Genomic DNA, 22,157 nt, shown 5'->3' with positions numbered 1-22,157 from the left:
GTGTGGTGAAGAGGTGAGACTTGCTCTAAAGCACCCACTGCAGTTGATATAAATGTAGGTGGAACATGACAGGGAAGAGCTCTGGGAAGAACCAGGCAGAGTGGATGTAACAGGAGCCTGTGATTAAAACCCTTTCTTAGTGGCATTCAGGGGTGCATGGGAGCTGAAGAGGCCTTCCTGGCAGAAATCCACCTGGGAATTGGTAAATGACCAGCTCCAAACCTTGTACAGTGTACCAGGTACCAGTGGCTTTCTACTCCTGTGCTGTGAGGCTGAGCAATTGTTCTCCATGTGGATTGGAGCTCCCACAGCCTTTCAGTGCCAGATTATGCAGCCCAGGGTTGGCACAGCCAAGTTCCACATGGTTACTGCATGAAACCAGCTTCCTTCGAGACTTGCCTTTCAAACCAGTAATAAAAAGCTCTGTGTAGCTGCAATGAATTAATATGGGGCAAATCTCTAGATTCTGAATCAATTTTAGCTGGCTTTTACTTTGGGAAAACTTCCCACTGAACTTCTGAGTAAGGACAGAAGAATTTGTCCAGAGGAACCATTTTCAGCATGAAAGGAATGCTTACTATGTTATTCCCATCTGGCTTTCCTAGAATATCTCATCTGTTATTCCCTTCACACGCCTCTGTGAAAAGGACCCTGTGGGATGAAGTCATCTTGAAGAGGTTTTTTTTGTCCTAAAAATCTGCATATTCTTACTATGGTTACTTTGACCGAAGTAAACACGCCTGCACTGCTGCTCCAGGGCATTCCTCCCACACTCTCAATACAGACTCTTTGCTTTGCTGTCCTCTCACCCTGAGCAAGGGAATGACCTCTCCACCTCTTCCTCCCTCAGACAAAAGCTAGACAGCCTAAGATGCTTACACAGGGCAGCTTTATGAATCTCATCTCTGCTCTAACCCCTGAGAGGCTCACATGCTGATTGGGATGAGGCAAGTGCAGATTCTTACTGACCACCTTATCCTTTTTTTTATCTGCCTCTATTCCCTCCTTTCTGCATCTCCCTCATCCTGATGTCCACTTGCTCCCATGTTCATCCCTTCTACTATTCTCTTGGTCATCTGATAGTCAAGGCTGAGTGGAGAGCATCCCTGTCTGTTCTGCAGCTCATACTATTGCACCCTGAATCTCTTGGGACCCTTTGGGCATTCCCACAGCCTAATTTATGATGATTAAAAGAGTGTTCACCACCTTCCTATTCAGCCAGCAACTGACCATGCTGAATTATTATTCTACTCTGGTCTGTAAGCAGCATTACAGTCTCAGGAGATGGCAGATGAGGAAATCTGTAGCCTCGGCATTGGTGGCATAACTGAAAGAGCAGATGTTTGACTGCACTGAGCATAAGTGATGAATATTTAATTAAACAGATAAATGCCTTTCTTGGGGTGTTTATGCTTCAAATTATTTAAAGGCTAGGCAATTTGAAAGGTGAGCTGGCTCTGCCCTCAAAGAAGAAGCCAGTGAGATGGCTGGGGCAATGGGTGCTCGTTGGTCTGTAGAATGTGCTGCTCAGCGGTGTCCTCCAGCTGGTGAACCTATGCAGAGACACTCCTGGGGCTGTTCCCTAGGGATCGTCAGCCAGAAGTTTGGAGTGTGGCAGGCAGAGTGCTTTCATGGATGGAAAGTGAGGCAGAGGAGCTTCAGTGAGCCTTCTGGGTCTTGCAACAACGATTCAGCCTGCAGGGCAAGAGGATGAGGTGAAGAGACCATCACTGCTTCTTGTTTTAAAATTAACATCACCTCTCTTTTAGGGGCAGCTAGGATCATGCGTGACTAACGGTCCATGCAAAGAACCACAATGGGTGGGACCAAGACATCTGTTCTGTGTGAAACAAATTATGAATGGTGTTTTTCTAGCTCTGTAGGCATACAAGATGGCCATCTCATTGCTGGTCAAGCCTTCCTTATTTGTGAGACTCAGCAAAGGTGGGGATGAGTCATTGCCCTCCCACAGGCAGGATGCTGACTGAGGGTGGGGAAGGCAGATGGGTACACAAAGTAGGGTGAGGGATAGGAGAGGTGAAGATAGAGCCTGAGTGGCTGAAGTGCTAGATTGGCTTCAGGACTGAGACAGGCTGAAGCACTGGGCAGCCCACAGCATGGAGGTGAGCTGGAGCATGGGACAAGACCTTGGTGGTCTTTCTGCTCCCCAGGTCTCAGGATCTGCCAGTGCCTAAGTGCTCTCCAAGTGATAAATTCATCCAAAGGCTGTTCTCATAAGGGAAAATGCAATCTTGGTCCAAACTGAGATTGTGTTCAATGGGACTAAATAAGGAACCACTTTAATTCCTAAATGACTATCCCATCGAAGAGGGCAGCTGCCTATACTTGTGTCTCCCTTCAGCATCCACAGAACATGACCCAGCTAATGTTTCCAGGGTATTTTATGCCTATTTCGGTCACCAGGTGGTAACTATACCCCTACGCTGACCTAATGTGCTTTTTACCAGCTCTTTGCTCGTGTCATATCACACAGGCAATCTATAAGATGGTTTCTTCTGTAATGAAGATGCCAGAAGATGAATCAACACCAGAGAAAAGGACAGAGAAGATCTTCCGCCAGATGGACACCAACCGTGATGGTAAGCTCCCTCCAAGATGACATCAGACCCTTCAACCTCACTGCTCCTGCTCTAGCCTTATGGTCAAAGCCATGGTGCCTAAAGATCTCTCCTCACCCCTTTGTAGGCAGCTGTCCTGCTGTCTCTGGGACTTAGAGGTGTGTGATGCTCAGAAATACTGCTTAGAAACCCACATCCAGGTCTTTAATTTTTCACACAAATTTTTTTTTCTTGTCAGTTCATGGATTTCACACTAAAAGATGGTAGCCTCAGAATAAACACCTAAGTTCTTCCACTGAGGAGTTGAGCATTGATTTGCCTGTATTTCAGGTTTTTAAAAACCCTTGCCCTTGTCTGCTCACACCTGGAAGGGTGGTTATTGAACCCCAAACAAGTGAAACTTCCCTGCATTTCTGCCATGCAACTCATCTTCTCAGTACTTTGTATGAAAGTAACTTGTATTTCCTAAAAAAAAAAGTAATAATAAATAAACAAAAAACAACAAATAACAAAAAAAAAATAAAAAAAGAAATATAGAACTGTAGGGAAAAATACAGTGTGGCTGTGGCCTCTTTTCAAAAGGAGAGGTCTCTCCATGGTCTGTGGGACCAAGCACAAGCCTCGTGTGAGATTCTCAGGTACTCACTCTCACCTCTGTCATAACCAGGGCTTGAATGTTTGGCCTTAGCTCAACCCTACCTCAGTGTAGGAGGATTAGGGCACGCTCCTGCTTTTCTTTAAGGCATCGGGAACAAGATGTTGCTGGGGGAGATGTGACCCCATGTCTTCTTACTGATCAGTGAGTCTGACTGCTCAGCACAAGCCCCCACAGAAAGTTCTCCTCTGTGGGTGCAGCCACCATCCTCTCTCCATCCTTCCTCCAAACCAGCATTCCGAGAAAGAGACCCATCTGCCATGCACCCCCAGGGATTTCCCTTGCTCCCTGCCACATTCCTTTCACCACCCTTCTCTGCAGGCTTGGCAGGTGTGCAGTGACCGTCCATGCATGCTAAGTCAACGTGTCTCTTTTCTAGGAAAACTCTCCCTAGAAGAGTTCATCCGAGGCGCCAAGAGTGACCCATCAATAGTGAGACTCCTGCAGTGTGATCCCAGCAGCGCCGGGCAATTCTGAACCCAGTCTTTGGATGAATTATGTATCTGCTTTTTTTTTTTTCCTTGCCAAACAACATTCATGGTAGTGTTGCCTCTGTATGGCCAATTATGCCTTCTTTTGTGGCATCTTATAGCTTCTTTTGTTGTGGATTAATTATAAGAATGCTGAATTGCTCTTTACAATTTGTCCAGAGCACGAGCAGTACTGTTTTAAACAGATATTGTGGTGTTATCATTGTTTTAAAGATTATTTTTTTTAACGTGTCTATTTTGGAAAGTACACTTGAGAAGGACAAAACCAACAACAAATCCTTGGCAACAAGACATAATGACAGGTTTTGGGTTGCTGCTTAGTAGCTGAGTATTCACCCAGAGGACCTGAAAGTGTAGCAGAGATTGAAGCAAGAGGGTTATGATGGGGTAGGACTCTCCTGGGATCTCCTCTCCTGCCCAGGAGGCACCAGTGAAGCTCAAAGACAGGATGATGAATGTGCACGACTGGTGAGGGCTGCACTGTCTGCACCCCTGCACCTACGCTTCATTGTTTCGATGCTGTGAACATTTTCAATGTTGTAAAGGAGAAGGAGGAAGAAAAAAAAATAATGCAATCAACAGTTTTTACTTGGTTTACAGTGGTTGATTTCACATGGCTTTATCTGAAAATCCAGCAATTTGCAGTCCTGATCCCAAAATCCACAACTGATGATACCTCTTGCCATTTGGGGTCAGCAAAGGCAGACATGGATATTAAAAACTGGGTATTGACAATGAATTTAAGGGAGATACATGTTGAATGTGAAATTTTCAGGTTAGTAATAAAGTAGTTTCTGCTAAGGAGAGCGGGCATTCAGCCAAGGAACTGATGTACACCTGCGAGCGGCTAGAACCGAAGAAAACCAGCTATTTTGAATGTTCTCGTGTAGTACGACATTCTGGGGGTGTTTTTGTCTCTCTCCACATAGCTAATACAGTTTCCAGGCCTGCTCCTTGGGGAAGGCTGTCATCAAAACTTGTTTTAAGCATAAAGTTGTAGCATTTATATTTCCTTCATTTCAGTGAAGTTCAAAAGTCTGTACTAAAACAAGGAAATGGTACGCTTTATGGTATATTTATATATATAAAAATTAAAACAAAACAAAAAAAAAGATCAGCTCTGAGAGAAATGTTGAATGTTTATCTTTTCGCCTAGATGCAGGAGTTCTGAAATTTGCTGCTGCAAACCTTTATCCTTCGGTCAGAGTTGCTGCTTTCCAAGCTAGGGCGCAGACATGGGATTTCCTGGTAACTGTACAAGTGCTGCTGCAACAGAAAGGCTTTAGTGACTGGAGGCATTATGCTGACTAAATTGGCGTTAATCTGTCATTAGCTGAAGGCTGCTCTGTGATCCTGCTGGCGAGGTGTCCATGTGGGCAACTCGCAGCCATGGGGAGCCGAGAGCTTGGCAGTGTGACCTTTGCCTGACAGGCAAGGTTGGCGTTTTGTCAAGTGACCTTGTAGATGCTAATCCCCAGTAGCCTTAATTTAAAATAAACTAAGTAAAATAAGTCTGCTTTGCAGATGATGATTCACTAACTAGAAGTCATGAAAAAGTAGCAGTGTGAATAATTTTTTGTTGAACACTAGGTAGCATATACAACTAAGAGAGAAGAAATTCCAAGGCTTAATTTCTCATGATCATTTCCTTTGCCAGGATTAATATGCAAAGCATATTAAAATAAAATGAAAATAAATTAAAAATGGCATTGTTAATCAGTTGTACCAAAACGATCGTGAGTGGTTAATTACATTCAGTGAGTATGTTCAGATACACACCTTTGTCTCAAATGACTGCAGAAAGTCAACCGAAAGTTTATTCCCGTGGCACTAATTAAAATCCTGAGCAGAGGGGTGTGGGGGAAGGTGAGAAGGTAGAAGCACACAGGTGCACAGACATGAACAGCTTGCAATACTTAGTGCTTTCAGCTGTTCTGAGCATCACAGGCACATTTTGCACTGATTCTTACAGTTGATGAAAATGTTCCTTAGCTCTTGCTCTCTGACCCTCATCAGATACCCTGTGAACAAATCTCACGCTGCAAAGGAGATCCTGAGCCTCCCTTTCCGTAGGAGAAACCTGTGTCTGTCACCTCCCCACTGCTGCCACGAGCAGAGATTCTACAGAGCACCTCCAGGCTCAGTGCAGGCCTCCAGCTCCAGAGCAGCCCAGGCCCACAAAAGCTGGCATTTGCTGGGGATGAATTTGAAAATGTGATTGTAACTTTTAAAACTTTGCCTCTTATTTAAGTGTCTGCATTCCATCTCTTTTCAGTTTTATGAGACGTTTCTGGCCCAGAACCTCATCTCAGTTTGGTTTTCTTGGTAGTTTGGAGATTTCACGTGTTGGTGCTGTACAGCGTGTGTGTGAGAGCACAGCCTGCCGTGTGACCGCGGACCAGTGGAGATGTAATGCTTTCCACAGCTCACGAGGTCTGGAAGAGTGAGAGGTAGCTTACAGCTGCAGAGAACTTAGCTGGAGATAAAAGTATTGTATAAACATTTACAGACTGAACTAAAGTTATTCTTTTACCTGACTACTGCTGATGATTGGTACTGTTTTAAACTATTTACTGTCCCTTTCTTTCCCTGCATCTGCTTGTACTTTCAAAGTGAGCAGTAGCTGAACTGGTTATGGGAGCATCTGCAGGCCTCAGAGCAGCAAAACTGCGGCGCTGCACACAGCACTGGGGTTTTCTGCTTTGGTGCCATCAACATTTGCAGTCATTACTGCTTTTGTAACCAAAATGACAAAATGTTTTATAAACAAAATGACGCCCCATATAAAATAACACAGCAAGATAGATGCTTTCAAGAGATCAGTTAAGAATACTTCTGGACAGGAAGGCTAGCAGTCTGTATGTGCTACTGCATGTCACCTCTCAGTTTTGTAGATACATTGTCTAATAGTACTTGTGTGTGGAAAAGGTAATCTTCACTCGTGCATCATCCAAACGAATTAATGAGTACTTTCAGCTTCTACACTTCTTCCACACAAAACGCCAGTTCCATCTTTTCAGCATTCCCAGCTTGGCAAGTTCTGGGCCGGAAAATGCCAAGCAAAGTCCATGGCTTGTGTTACTTGCAGCCCTTGTAAATCCAGCATGTGTGTGTTGTTGTGAGCTTGAGAGGGCCCAAGGAAAGATCTGTTTTGACATTATTTGGAGACCTTTGAGTTCAAAGCAGTGAATGTTCCTGAGATAATGGTGCTGTGCTGTTCCTCTTAAGAGCTTTTAGGATTTTTACACTATTGCTGAGGCATTTTGTCCTGTGTTGTTCTCTGCTAGAAAGCATGACGTCCCCATTTGCAGGACACTGCAGCTTAAAACACTAAGCCAGAAGTGCATGGCTCCTGTGGCTGGAAGAGGTCTGTGTGCAGAAGCAGTGCCTGGGGGCACACAACGAGCTCGCCCATCCCCAGCCCCCATGAGCTGATCTGTGCCCTTCTCGCTAATGGAAAACGTGCAATGCTGGGGCTTAGCTTGGTTTTCTTGTACTACAGACTAAGTTAAGTCGTATTACTTTGCATTTGCCACGGGCTGAAAGCACACGCATGGGCAGAAACCTGGGCTAAGCTGACTCACGGAAACTCGTTGAGCGGTGGTAACCTGATGTCGAGCCCTAATCCGCAGACTGAGCTGAGCTGAGCGTGTGGCTGCTGGCCACACACCACTCGGTACATGTGAGCAGGGCAGCACGGTGACGAGTGGCAGGTCCCCAGGGACACGTGGCTGTGGGAAGGGAACCCCTACATGCAGCAATGTAACACAGTTGGGATAAAAGGGGTACCCTCCTAAAGTTTCCTTTTGAAGCTTGGTGTAGGGATATGAAGTAAAGTGAGCTGACAGAAGGCTGGGTGAGACCTGTCCCCAATGCCGCCGTGCCAGCACCTCCTTGTGTTTCTCTCACAGTGCTGCTTAGGTTTCATTCATCCAGGCGGTTTTTGGGCTCAGGAATTTGTTGTCCAGGAACTGGTGCAAGGCCAGTGGAGAAGAACATTCTACCTGCCATTAGCACAACCACTCAGATGTGTGTCATACTGGGTGCGATCTCCTGTAGGAATCTGGAAGTGGAGAAAGGCAGTTTCCTTGGTATCGTAGGCAGGCAGAACTTGCGTTCAGAAACACAGAGAAACTTGGCAAGCTCCAGGCAGCTGAGAAGGGCTCCAAGTTTTCCAGAGACTGTGCAGCAGCAGACAAGGTGCAGAGCAGCAGCACGCCAGCCCCACAGCTACCACAGCATCTTCTAGGGCTACTACAGCATCTTCTAACTGAGCAGCTCTGTCGTGTGCATGCAGTCAGAGGTGCTAGCAAAATACTCTTTAAGCACCTTTAGCACAAATGTGCAGCTGCAGAAGCAGAGTAGCTCTGCTCTTCCTTGCATGGCAGCAGCCAAGCTATTCACTGTGTCCCAGTTAGGAAATACCATATGCTCCTCCTGGGAGCAGTTGGTTCCACTTCTAAGTATAACTGCGGGCAAACCTTCTGGGCAGGAGCTTTCCTCTTGGCCGTGGCAGACAAGGGGGAAACTCCATTTAACTCTCAGAGCTGGGGTTACAGTCTGCAGGCAAGTAAAGGTGAGAACAGCTGTTTCAGGTGTGTTGAAGAAAAAATGGGGCTGTAGATTGATGTGGAAGGCACTGACATTAGGTATCAGGATCATCACTGGAGTGGTTGTTAGACCCTTCTTGCACTGAGAACAGAAAAAATGTCAGATGTGAAGGGAACTCCTTGTCCTTTGCAGAACTCATCCCAGGTTACACTGGGTGTCTCAGCTGGCAACATCCCTTGCTCCAGCCTCGTTCTTGTTGCTGTTGGTTCCAAATTCTTCATACCAAGACAGGTATTGTTTTAAGGATGGGGATTTTCATAGCATGAGAAACGCTCTCCATACCTTAACCAGAAGCAGCCAGGCAAGCCAATGTGTAGTTGGAATCAAGATATCACCTGTAAAATGTTGGCTAGTGCACAAGAAGCAAGGAAAAAAAAATAGAACTTGGGTTGTCCTAAGAAATGTGCAAAGACAAGAGCAGTGACAAACAGTGAGTTGCATCACTACCTTTAGACCTTGGTCTGAAGCCCAGGGTGGAGCTCCTCAGTAGCTACAGGCAGCACAGAAGAGCTCCTCTGTCCTTTCCAGCCCACAGGACCTCCTGGGCCCCAGGTCACCAGGTCACTCCAGCTGAGGCTGGAGACTTGGGGTCTAGGCATGATGGATGCCATCTGGCCACCCTTCCCATTGCATTCAATTGCTGCACGACTCAGACACAGCTGAGATCCTCCCCTCGTGCCCTGATTTAGTGGCAGAAATGCTCCCACTCTCCTGGGTCAGGCACTCAGGCTCTGAGCCTTGCCCCATCTCTCAGCTGCCATTCCCACCCTCTCTCTACAAATGAATAACAAACATGTGCCTATGGCAGCCATATGAACCACGCTTAACTCTGATAGAACGACTTCTGTTTGGTTCCCAGCCTCTGGCCCTCCTGCGTGCACCTTGCCAACCACACTGTTTATTTACTTATTAAGTAGCGGTGGTATTAAACATTTCAAGAACACGCCACACCTCTGGAACAATGTGGTTCTCATTACCATTGATGTGTTTGCTGAGGCACTTCAGGCTGAACCTGACCAGTGATTGCCTTCTGCTCATATGGTTTATTCCACGGAGGGCTGATTTCTCCCGGCAGGAACAGTGTCTTCCCATGCGTCACCGTGCAGCACGCCGTGCTCTGATGCTGCCTGGAGCGTCCAGATGCTGTGGTCCAAGAGATAATTTTGGTAAAATAGAATAAGGTCAGGCAGAAACTCTTCCTGCCGCCTGTCCAAAGCACGTATGGATGGTGCAACCTCTGTTCCTCTCCTTGCCAGGACTGGGTCTGAGCAGTATTCAGGGCTGGCCTCACATTCCCCCACTGAATGGGATGATGGCGATTAGTAAACCCACCTGAGAAAATCCTCTTAAATTCTTATCTTCGATTGTGTTGTTAATTGGCTGCACTTAGAGGGAAGATTAATGGATCCCACACGGCTGTCTGGGGGAGAACTTGGGGTTCCTTGCCACCAGCACCACCTTTTCATTCTCAATCATGAACTCCTTCCTGTTTCCAGGATAACCAAGCAGTTTTTATTAGGATCTGAAAGAAAAGGCTAACAAACAAATAATCCCCCCCAAACCAAACCAAACCAAACCAAACGCCAGAGTTTCGATGTGCTGAGGGTCTGAGGGAGCTGACTAATGCCATTGTGCAGCATGTTAGCCATCGGAGTGCCCTACAAGATCATGTTTCTTTGGCATCTTCTGGGTGATTTCCTTATTCATCTTTCAGTTGTTTTCTTGCTTTATTATTTATTTTGGAACCTCCCCGATTCAGTCCTGCTATCACTCAGCCCCTACACTGGCAGAAATCTTGGTGCCAGAGCATTACGAGCAAGGTGGGCTTGCAGTGCCTACTAAAAATGAAGTGCTTAATGAAGTTAGGGATTATTTTTGTTGGCACATTTCCTGCAAGAAGACTGAGTTGCATTTCAATATGTTTATTTCTACCACTTGCTCACTCCAATTCCATCCACACACTCCAGTAGTTTCTGTTTGTGTATTCAGTGCTATTTTGCACTTGAACCCAAGGTGACTGCTGTGAGTACGTTCTGACAGAAGCACTCGATCTTTTGATTTTTAAGTATTGCTCAGTAAATAACATAATAGATGGAAAACAAAATTTGACTGTGTACATTTGGACAAATAAGTCTGATGCTGCAGAGGCTAATGAGTGGCCAATAGCTAATGAGTCCAAGTGTCCCATTCCCATTGAGTTCATGGCCATTCCATGGGGAGAGCTCTCTCACCACTGCCCCCAGGCTGCTCCTGCACTGCAGCACGGAGCAGAGGTACCAAACCCAACTTTAAATAAGCTGCCACAGGCAGACTCACTGCAGCAGCACAGAGTTCAGCACGTCCTGTGTCTTGGCAAAATCAAATACCTCTCTAGAAGAATTCTTTGTAAGCAAACCTCCATATCCTAAGAAAGACTTTTGCAACTCAGAAAGGAGAGGGACAACTATGAGTGAAATGAATTTGGTTCACATCATTTTCTTATGACTGTCTCAAACTGTTTGTGCCCCACATGTGGTTGCCTGTAGCTATCGTGATGTTCTCACTTCTCTGTCCACTTCTGTTGTGTTTTCCTGCGGTGATGCTCTGAGACTCCAGCTGATGCTCACTGGGCAGCACTGCCGAAGGGACACGTGGCAGTGGTACCTGCAGGGAGGCTGCAGACAGCACTTGGGGTTTGTCTCTGTGCCGTTGGATGATGTAGGAAGGTGTACTCGCGGTGACATGCAAACCTCACCCCCACAAGGAGAGCAGATGACCAACTCATAGGAGGAGACCATGTGGCAGAAGGCTGTGTCTGTGTTTGTGGCCCAGCACGCACCCCATCCCCGCTGCTCGCTGCCAGCTAGGACTTGTCTGAATTTTTAGTGTCACAGCAAAGTTTTCTTATGCTGAAACGTATTTGTATCATGCAACTTCCTCAGAAAAATACCCAAAAGATGATCTCTCTCTGACTGCCCTCTCCTCTCGAGAAGCTCTTCTCTTCTGTACATATGATATGCAGAATGTATGGAAGTCTTTCCAGCGTTGGTTTGCATTTCTAAGACTGTACTAATTAACGTGTGATACTATTGTGTTTTTGTAGTGGCATCTTTGATGTAAGATGTAAAAAGTATTGAAAATGATTTTTTTTTGTTCTCGTTTGGCTTTTAGAGCTAGCACCAAGGACTGCATGCTCACTAGGATCAGCCTTTCCAAGGGCTGTAACTGCACACAGCGCCGTTGTTTGACGTGTAGTACTGCGTTCTCATTTTCACAGGGGTCAGTTCTGAGTGGAAACTTCCTGAAAAGTCTGAGCTTCTGGCTTTCTCTCTCTCTCAGACTCAAGCTTTTGATTCACAGGCAGATGTGAGACCCACACGGCGGTCCCCAGCCCTTGTCCCTCCCAGAAGCACCCAGCCCCACTGCCATCACCTCCAGTTGGGTTGACACTGTTGGCCGCATCAGGACAAGAGTTGGGACTAAAATTGCAACGTAGTTAAATGCAGCCTGAGCTGCAAGTGCGAGGTCAGAATCCCATTGGGGTGCTTACCATAGAGTTTGGGGTCAGATACTGTGGGATAGGGCCACCTGAGGGCTCTGATCCACATTTCTAGGCAGGCTCAGAAGGCCTGTGGGCATACTGGCTCTGAGAGAGATGCTTCTCCCAGTCGTGTCCTGGGCCAAAAAGTAAGACATGCTGCAGCTTACTGATCCCTTTTCCTTTCTTTTTTAACTTTATGAAGGAGAAAGCAGCTCAGACTGCACCTGACAAAGTGACTGACTTCAAAGCATGTTTTTCTTCATTGTATAGACACTCACAAAACAGCATTGTGTGATTAAAAGGCGCATTTGTGATAGTTTCTTTTCCAGTGCCAAAATATATAAGCAGTATTGTTTGAAGGGAAATAATAAGAATTTTTTTACTGTATTGTTATTACTGTTGAACAAATATTGTTTTTAAATGTTAGATTTTGAAGAATTTTGTATTGTAAACTGTTTTGTGACATGGTGCTTTTTCATACTGGAATTATTGATTGCACCTAAATATGAATTATTTTGTTTTCTTATATAAATATGTAACCTTGAACAATTTCAATGACAACCAATGTACGGTGGATACTGAAGGTTCACGCAAATTCTCCTACTGAAATCCCCTAAGTGTTCTTTCCTACTAATAAATATTCTGCTGCAGCCAGCTACGAGGATGTGCTGTTCTTCTCCAAGCTGGAGCTCCACGGCCCCCTCCTGCCCATGGCTGGGCTGTGTCCAGCTAAGTCAATTTCCAGAGCTTAGTGAGGGGCTTAAGCCATGCATGGGCACAGGCAGCACGTTGCAGTGGGAGGGCTGCCGGCTCCAAGGGCGGCTGTTTCCTCGTGCAGCCACAGGCATTTGCTTTAAGCTCCTCACATTTTTACCTGGGTTAAATTTGGAGCTGGGATTAGCACCAGGATGCTAAAAGTAGTTTAAATACCATTGGGAGGTAACTGAAACCACTGCTTGTTTCCACCTCAGATCCATAAAACCCAGCTTATTTATGAAACACCGTGTTAATATCAGCTTGAAAGGGGCCGGAAGGTGGTGGCTGATGGAACATCTGCTCAATGGCCCACCCCAAATCCAAACCCAGTGTCTGAGAGCGCTGCCCAAACGCTCCCTGAACTCCGGCACTCGGGGCCGTGCCCACTGCCCTGGGCAGCCCGTTCCATGCCCACCGCCCTCTGGTGCAGACCCTGTCCCTGACCCCCACCCGCCCCTCCCTGACGCAGCTCCATGCCGTTCCCTCGGGCCCTGGCGCTGTCACACAGAGCAGAGCACAGCGCTGCCCCTCCGCTCCCTGTGAGGAGCTGCAGCCGCCATCGGGCCTCCCCTCAGCTCCTCTGCTCTGGGTTGCACAAACACAGCGGCCTCAGCACTTCTTATATGAAACACAAGCTGTAGGCTGCCATCAGTCTTCTAAAAATTCAGTTAAACCCTACACGAGGGAATGGGTTTGCCCTCTCCCAGATGATGGGCAGCTGAAGCACACCCAGCTACCTCAGAAACACGGAGCACTGCTGAAGTTGTGGTGGTTCCCATCTGCGGCAGGGCACTTCCAGCCACTCAGCCCCCTAAAGCATTCGCATCTCAAGAGCCACTAAGTAAAATGACTTCCTATAAAACACTATTAAACTTCTATCGCAGGCAGCGCCCAGGAAATGAGATTACTTTGACGAGCGCAGTCAGTCTGTGAAATATGTAAGAAATAGGGCATCACACCCCTGTTGGTTGCTGCTGGAGTACAGGCACTGGCTGCAGAGGAGCAGGGCAGTGCTGAGGCTGGCAGCAGGCAGAGTGGTTGCAGGAGGGGATGGGGTTCTGTGGTTTCCAGTGCATCTGGAAGAAAAACCTCTTTTGCTGTCATCTAGTCAGCTAGACACACCGAGCTATGGAGCACCATGTGCCTCAGCGCGTGATACAACAAACAATGACAAATACTTTTCACAATGATTAGGAAACGCCAGGTTTTCCGAGAGACAGCCCTTCTTTTAAATCTTGGCAGCTGTGAGAACACTCCTCTACCCAGACACAGGTGGATGAGTTCCCCTCTGGTGGGGATGGCGATGGGTGGGAGTAAGTTGACTTTTGGAGCCACTGGGTCTACAATTCCACTCTGCATTGGCTGAGATTGCTGGTAAATTGACTTCTTCCCTCATCGCCTGGGAATCTTCTCTGGGAAGAAAGGAGATGTCGAGGTTGGCTCTTGCATGGCAGCTCATTCCAGCCAGGACTTGCCCTGAGCAGGAGGTATCGGCTCCGATCCCTGCCACCCTTCAACACAACACGGCTGCCCCATGCTGCTTTCACAGCTTACGTGTTTTTGCCTCCTGGGCTCTCATTTAGGAAAAAAAAAAAAAAGATAAATGGTGGGAATCAAAATGGTTTATGAAAGTGTTTTACTGGAAGAGGCATGGGCCAGTATGCATCAGTGCTTTGGGCACACAGGGCACAGTGGGAACAGCTGTGAGTGCCCCGTGCTCACAAAGGTGCTACTATCAGAATTTCCACTGGGTTCCCAGGACGCTCCAACATGCCAGGAGATCAGGATGGGAGAAAGTTAGCATTGCCTCCATTAAAGATGTTCACCTCTGTGTCTCTCCACTGACTGTAAGACACCAGTCCCCTTTAAACCAAGCTTCTGCTTGGTGACATGAACACAGGCCGCAAAGTCCAGCCAACAAAGGAAGCAGGTGCATCTCTTTTGGTTGTACCTTGATGCAAAATCCTGCTGATATGGAGAAATCTATAAAGGAGAGGTGATCTGAGGGCTCCAGGCATGCTCAAACCCAGCCTATGCCTTTTCTAGACTTGCTGCAGACTGGCAGGGAGGAAGGTTCTGCCCTAAATCATCTCAGGAGTTCAGCTCATCTCCTGATTACTTTGCTTGAAGAGCCAGATCTGGTGCATCAAGAGGGATCCTCTTTCTTACCCACTTGTTTGTGATCAGATTCCTCCTTCCACTTGAGAGTTTTTGCATTTGAATAGTTAAGATGAATCTAATAATCCTGTCCCAGCACTCTTGTGAATTCTTCCCACCAAGGTTGGACAATTTCACATTGACACTTAAATATTCTGCAGAAAAGTGGTGAGGAAGAAAGAAAATGTGTACACCTAGGAAATGGAAGACTGAAATACTACTGAAGATTAATTTTCTTTCCTCTCCCTATTAATCTCAAAAAATCCACTGAAGTGTACTTCCTCTGTTGGGATTCCTCTGCCAAGTTTGTTTGGTTACAGATTGAAAATCTGGGGCAAACAAAGGAAGAGAGAGAATGATTAATAAACTCATATCCATTTTGCTAATGGAAAGTTGACCTGAACCTATCTATTCCAGGGGAGCTGGACTGGGGCTGAAGTCACACCACTACTCTTACATCACATCTGTGTCACCAGTAGGCACTATCTAAAAGTGTAAAAGCTGTATGCAGTGTTTGGTGATTATTTTTTTCAGCTTCTGCACTTGTTTTCTTGTAGCTTGGATTCCTACTTTCTTCTTATTGGTACATTTTCTGGGCTCACTCATAGGAACTCCATCTCCACGCCACAACAACAGAAATATTATCTCATACATAGGAATATTTATTTTTTTCCTTCTTAAAAATGTACAAAAAATAAAATAACTGTATTTACAGTTTATCAAACCCCTCTCCCAGTTGCAACACTATTAAGTTACTTGAGCTATTCCTTAATATAAAAGCACACTATTTATACATAGTTTGTTGTTTGTCAGAGCGAGGGCTTGTTACAAACTTTGGCACAAACACTCGTTTGTATCTTGTCTCAATTCATAGGAAATGGAAGAGCATATAAACATTTCATAAGCTTTACATTTAAGGCCCTAAGATACTCCTTCCCAGTTTCACATCAATCAACATACAGCTTGTCTGACAGCTGGAGGGCTGAGTTTTTACCAATCATTTGAATTCATTTATAGCATTTAATACGTCCACAGACTGAAAGAGGAAAATGTACAAGAAAGGCTCTTCATCTCTGAATTCCATTGATCAATGACTTAAAGGGAACACACAGAAAAGAAAAAAAAAGGAAAAAAAGAAAAAAAGAAGCTATTTTATTTTCTTTGTAGTTAACATTCAGTGATAAAAAGTCCTCCAAAATACCTTGATGGGAATGCTGCCATACATCAACGAAGTTTCGCTGCAAGGATGCACTACATTTTGGGGATATAAGCACCTGACTGCGTAAAAGGAAAGCAAAATCTGAGATTTGGGTTTTTATAGCAAATGATCAAAAGGACGGACATAGTGCCAAATCTGCAGCAGGAACAAAGGCCAGAGCTTAGAAGGCTACTCTGCCTTTTGCACCTCTCTGTCATAGTCTTTCACACAACATCTACAGACACTGCACTACTCTCGCTCTTTGTATGAAAACGATGGTGAGCAGCCTCGAGGCTGCACTAGATTCCAGCCTGTCCTCCTGTAGAAGGAAATGAGTTTTGTTCTCTTGAGTAAACAACCATAGCAGTGCCACAAAAGGAGTCGACAAAGACATTCCTGTCTGGTGCTAAACGACAGCCAAATCTTACTTACTTCCATTTAACTCCTCATATTTGGAAGACATGGCATCAATCAGACTTCTTCATGAAACAAAAGCAACACATACATTTTAAACATTAGACAGATACTTTATGGTCCTTGTGGCCTTTGAATGGGTCCCTCCTTCAGAAGTTTGAATTTTGGTGCTGGCCCTTCCCAACACCGATATCCTGATTTTGAGCAACAAACCCTCAGAGGTGGTGAACCCTGAGAACTTGTAGCTCACCATGACCAGCACCGAGGTTCAGTGCTTCTGTGGCAGCTGATGCTGTAACTAAACTGACCGGGTGCAGGGTGATTTACTCTTCATAATTATTTAGATGCTTGTGATGCATTTGGCATATGGAGCAGAAAAACAAAGTCCTCTGGCCCCTGACAGGTAAATGAAGTTAATGAAGATCATCCCTAACTAGCTTCAGTAAAATATTCTTAGTGCCTGGATAAGTGCTATCCATCCTCCTCAGCCCTGCTCTCTCCAGTGAGACTGTAAGATGGAGCTAAAGGCAGGAGGATCAGCTCTCTCGCTACTGACCAGGAATTTGTACACTTAGAGATATATTTAGAAAAGCTTTCAGTTAATCTTGGAAACAACTTTCCTTCCCTGGACAGTGCCTGACCTAAAGCTCCTAAAATGGCATTGGAAAGGCAGCTCTGCTCCTTAAGCTCCAGCATTTCCTGGAGCATTGCAGATTTTGCTGATCCTATACTGTGAGTTCTGGTGAACAAATGCTTGACAAAAGCCAGCCAGTGTGCCTTGCAGCCCAGAAGGCCAACTGTATCCTGGGCTGCACCAACAGAGGGGAGGCCAGCAGGGCGAGGGAGGGGATTGTCCCCTTCTGCTCTGCTTTCGTGAGGCCCCACCTGCAGTACTGGATCCATGCATGGGGCCCCAATACAAGAAGGATGCAGAGCTGTTGGAATAGGTCCAGAGAAGACCATGAAGATGCTGGAGCACCTCTCCTATGAAGAAAGGCTGAGGGAGCTGGTGTTGTTCAGCACTGGCACAGCTGCCCAGAGAGCTGTGGGTGCCCCACCCCTGGAGGTGGTCAAGGTCAGATTGGATGGGCCCTGGGCAGCCTGAGCAAGGAGGTGGTAGCCCTGCCCATGGCAGGGGGTTGAGGATGGGTGTGTTCCAAGGTCTCTTACAACTCAAGCCATTCTGTAATTCTAGGATACTGCTCCTCAGAGCTGGACGTTGCAGCATGTAGCAGAACCTATCTCTAATTACCAAAGAAGAGAGTTCCACCTCTATGTAATACAAGGATAAAATACTAACAAGGGTGCTGGTGCTGCCAGGACAGTCCCATGCTTCTCTGTGAACCTCAAATTCTCACTGACATCTCCTAATGCGGCACACCACAACCCAGCCCCAGACACCACAGGCACTGATAGGGGCAGAACCTGGGCTCAAATCCTGCATGCGATTACTGCTGAGCTTAGCACGCAGCCTCTGCTGGGACATCGTGACCAACTGAGAAATCTCAGTTAAATTCCTTGGAATCCCAAACACCATTAAATAAGAAATAAATACTAGAACCAACAGCATTGCTCACAAGTCCTGTGTACTGGCCTCAGTTCTTAATGCTGCCTGTCAAAACTGCCCTGTTTTTTGGGAGTGGAAAAGTATCTGGGCTATGTCAGTAAAGACTTTTTATCTGAGTCTGAACCAAGCAGAAATAAATGAAATTACCCTAAATCCACTGTATTTCTAAGATGTCCATCCTTAAGCAATGTAGCAAAAGCATTTTACTGGAGTATGTATCCATAAAAAGACAATGGAGTTACTACACAAGTCTGCATCAGGAGCAGAAAGAACACACAACAGATGAGTAGACAACACAGACACTTTGCTTTCCAGATGCGAATGGATTCTGAATGTGATAGCCCTGATACAAGTAGCAGAGAGCTTTCATAGGCTCTGATAGTGCAGGAGCTTTGACAGGTACCTGACATTTATGTTTGAAGATTCAATTTTAATGGGATGTTATCACTAATGAAATTAAGAAATTGCAAGAGCTTGCAAGACAACTGATGCAGAAATATGATAGAATCAGACTGGTTAGCTTTTCCAACCACTTTGCTTGGATGTAAATAGCTCCCCACAGCTCAAACCACTAGAGAAAGAGCCCCATTAAACTCAGCAGTGTTTCTTTACGTCATTAACCAGCTAATGAAAAAAATACTGTGACTAAGTGAAAAAGAGTCTTTAGAAGGAAGAACTAATAAAACTCTAAAGGTTGGTGGTAGGAAAGGCCTCACATTTCTGCCTGTCTCATGGGATCCCTGCACAGTGCATGGGAAATGAAATGCTTACAACTGAAAACCGCAGGACTGTTCACTGTGTGAGGAGCAATCTAAGGAAGAGGAACTGAAAAGTAGAGAGACAGGTGCCAGGTTTGCATTTGCTGGGGACATTCAGGCCTTGGACTCCTTTCCTGGTATGATTAGGCTGTAGCCTTTCTCTCTCAGAATTCCTGCGACAGATGTGGAACTTGATGGTGTGCCTGCATAGTTCACCCTGGGTTCAGATTCAGCCTGTAAAATATTTACATCAAGCCCAACTTTTTACCTCATTGAACCGCGCTAGGAATCAAAACAGAATCATTCCATGGAGATACAAGAGCAAACTCCCTTAAGAAGATGAGTCTGAAGTTTCTTGCAGTCTAGAGGAATGCTTCAATGAGCAGTTTGTTGGGGTTTGAGACAGGCTCATTTTGAGAGCCCTCGCTTCACCAAGAGAATAGGCCTCTAGGCACACCAGACACAGGGGTGCTTCTATGATTTGGTGAAAGCTGGATGGAGTACTCAGGTGTCTATGTTTGGGACCTGGGCACCAAAGGTGGGTCCCACAGTGACAGTGCACTCCAAATGCTGTAGCACTGTTTGCTCCAATATTTCAGTATAAAACTGGGTGGGCAGGGATGGAGTGCACGAATGCAGACAGTTATCAGATTCTCAGTACACACTCCTTAACAGATTGCAGAAATCTAATCTTCTAGGAAATATTCTGTTAAACCCTAAGCCCAATACATACAAAAACATAGTGGCAATAAACGTGCCCACATACAGTAGTTAAAATATATTATTGCATATTATAAACATTATATACAAGGTTAAAATGGTTTCTTTACCATTTACTTACAAGTGACATTTGTAGCTGAATGCCTTACTTACAAGTCCTCATCGCTACATGCTGAGAACTACCAGAGGTATTTGGCAAGACTATACACTAGAGAGAGATATGGATTGGTCTGAGCAAGTGAACTCTGTCAGCCACTTTCCCCACCTTTAGCACTGCACCAGTTTTTAGCGAGAGGAGAGGACTACTGGCAAAGTGATTTACATCAGATTTCTGAAACTGGACCAGTAAAGTTCCTCACTATATTTTAGAATGAGCTTATCCACACTAAAGCATGGACTAAAATGCTGCATTTCACATTTGCAGTGGGTCATCTGGTTACAAATCTGGGGACTGGTAACTGCTTGTACAATGGAGAGTGGGGAGCAATAAATAAGGGACCAGGTTAACATGAGTGGCCTTGTGCTTGACGAACCCAAGCCTATATGCAGTAGGTGTGCACGTGCAGAACGGACAATATTTTCAAAGCAGTCTTGTAACAGTTTCTCTGATCAATGTCTGTCAACTTCCATAGGCATCTTCTGCTTTCCAAGAAGAATGAAATGCTGTGGGTTCTTTATGAAAGGGCTCTGTCTGAGGCTAGATCTCAGTCAGTGTGATCTTGAAGCCTTCAACCACGCTTTCCATGTGCAGGATGAATGTGTCCTCATTGGAGTAGTGCTCAATAATGTTGTCATCCATGTTTACCAGGATACTGGTGACAAAGGCAAAAATCAGTATTTTCACATACTAGAACAGCGAAAGGGAAAGCCATGCACTCCACTGCATGCACACACTCCACTGACTTCAACATGAAACATAAGAGACTCCAGCATGTGCCAGTACAGGGACAAGATGGGAAATGATCATCAAAGTCTGCCCCATAGTCCCTTCTAGCTTTTGGATTATAAGTTGCAACTTGTGCAGGTAGTTAGATATGTGTCAGGGCTGGGATTTTACGACTTTACCCACTTCAGGAATTGCCTGCAGGTGCACACCAGATTTTGTGCAGACTCAGCCAGCATTTCCTACGTGCAGTGTCAGATCCCCAAGTACATCTCTTTTTCTACTCCCCAGCCATGCCACACAAGCTGCTCCTCCTCCATGATATGAGTCACTGACATGGGAAAGCAGTGCAATTGGTGATGTGCACACAGCTCACAGAACTCAGCTCGGGTGCAAGAGTACTAGTACAAGTGTATAGGAGTGTCATCCTCACTTTTTACCATAAAGGATTTCTTCCAACAAACACATCACTTGGAAACAGTGTAAGAAAGAAGCAAAACATGGCAAATCTCACCTGTATTTTCAAAAGCAAAAGAAATCATCAGACAAAACATTGTCCTAAGTTACAGTTAGAGCCAAGAATAAATGACTGACATAAAGTGATGTTGCTAGAATATTGATGTTATTTAGCAGTAACAAAAAGTTAAAATAGAGATTCAGATTTATGATAAAGCGTAGTAGCCTAGCTATTATAAAACCACAGCTGTGATGCTCATGTCTAAATTTACTCAGTTGAAAGCCCTGCAGCAAACAGCGCTCTCCCTTGTGCTTGCCTGCCTTTCAGATTCAGGCAGCGGCCCATTTCTTCCTAATGCTGCAGGGAAACTCCATGCTGCATTCACAGCAAAGGCTGTGCCTTTCCCATACCACTCTCCACAATGTTGTTAAGTATACAGCCTGTAAAACAGGCTTTACGCAAATACATTTTCCGAACATAAATACTGCTCCTTCACAGTAAGCCTATGAATGCCAGTCAGAGACAGGCTGGATGTTTCTTCTTTTGCCACCGTTTGCTTTTTCCATAGACAGTAAGATTTTAGGGTTGTGGGCAGGTCTCCTAGAAGTGTTTGTACTGTCTAGTATAATGATGCCTCAGGCATAGTTGGGATCCCTGACTGTCACAGTTAGTTTACTTACGGCTTACTTACCCCTTTTTGCTCTTCTTATAAAGTTTTGCAATCTTTTCCACTGGCAATCCATATTTCTCGGAGATCTGAAATCATCAAAACAAAAGAAATAAAGACTAATGATGAATAGCACCTCACCTCTTGCTTTACATAGGGCAATTTAAACATTATATCTGCAAACTTTGACAGGATAAGTATGAAGAAAAGTCTCAAGAAAGAGAAAAGTTACAACTACATTATACCTTCATTTAAGGATGATCTGAGGAGAAATAATCCTAAAAATCTTCATAAAAAATACTAATTTTTCTATCCAGAAACTTGAAGACTACAGTTTTCACAGATATGACTTATCACTGTCTCATTTCCTACTAAACTGCTTGAGAATTAACGCACTCCACAGGTTCAGATTCTACCCAGGAATTTCAATCCCATCAGCAATCTTTCTGCCTTTCCTTGCTATGATTTTCTGAACTCATGGAAGCAAATTCTCCTCACCCAAGGCAGAAGACAGGTGAGCAACAACACAACAGGACATCTATTATTTCTCAATGGCATTTCAGTATCTGTTAAGCTAACAGGACCCTTCATGGCACTCCTTTGGTCTGAAAAGTATCTTCTGGGTACTTTTTCCAGTGGGAGGCCATGGTACTGCACTGACCATATGGCTGGGGAGGTGGCTCAATTACTAGAGTTGCAAAAAGAGAATGCTGTATCACAAAGC

The 22,157-nt window shown here is 45.3% G+C and overlaps 2 protein-coding genes across 5 annotated transcripts in view; one reads left to right on the top strand and one right to left on the bottom strand.

The window, feature by feature from the left end:
• The window catches only part of NCALD (neurocalcin delta), a 119,785-nt gene extending 107,275 nt beyond the window's left edge, over positions 1 to 12,510 (top strand). For all 3 annotated transcript variants that reach the window (XM_010709185.3, XM_010709184.3, XM_003205205.4), the window contains 2 exons: positions 2,495 to 2,600; positions 3,614 to 12,510. In XM_010709185.3, coding sequence (XP_010707487.1) covers positions 2,495 to 2,600; positions 3,614 to 3,711 — 204 coding nt within the window. In that variant the 3' untranslated portion in view covers positions 3,712 to 12,510. The remainder of the gene's footprint in view (positions 1 to 2,494; positions 2,601 to 3,613) is intronic.
• A 2,898-nt stretch (positions 12,511 to 15,408) lies between these two features.
• The window catches only part of GRHL2 (grainyhead like transcription factor 2), a 54,256-nt gene continuing 47,507 nt past the window's right edge, over positions 15,409 to 22,157 (bottom strand). Inside the window, exons 15-16 of one of the 2 annotated variants that reach the window (XM_019614189.2) lie at positions 21,458 to 21,522; positions 15,409 to 20,238 (exon numbers count right to left, since the gene is read on the bottom strand). In XM_019614189.2, coding sequence (XP_019469734.1) covers positions 20,124 to 20,238; positions 21,458 to 21,522 — 180 coding nt within the window. In that variant the 3' untranslated portion in view covers positions 15,409 to 20,123. The remainder of the gene's footprint in view (positions 20,239 to 21,457; positions 21,523 to 22,157) is intronic. The other variant, XM_031552900.1, reaches the window with a different exon arrangement.

Source organism: Meleagris gallopavo, chromosome 3 (genome assembly GCF_000146605.3).
Source record: "Meleagris gallopavo isolate NT-WF06-2002-E0010 breed Aviagen turkey brand Nicholas breeding stock chromosome 3, Turkey_5.1, whole genome shotgun sequence".
Lineage (NCBI taxonomy): Eukaryota > Metazoa > Chordata > Aves > Galliformes > Phasianidae > Meleagris > Meleagris gallopavo.
This window is presented reverse-complemented; position numbering and strand designations above follow the sequence as displayed.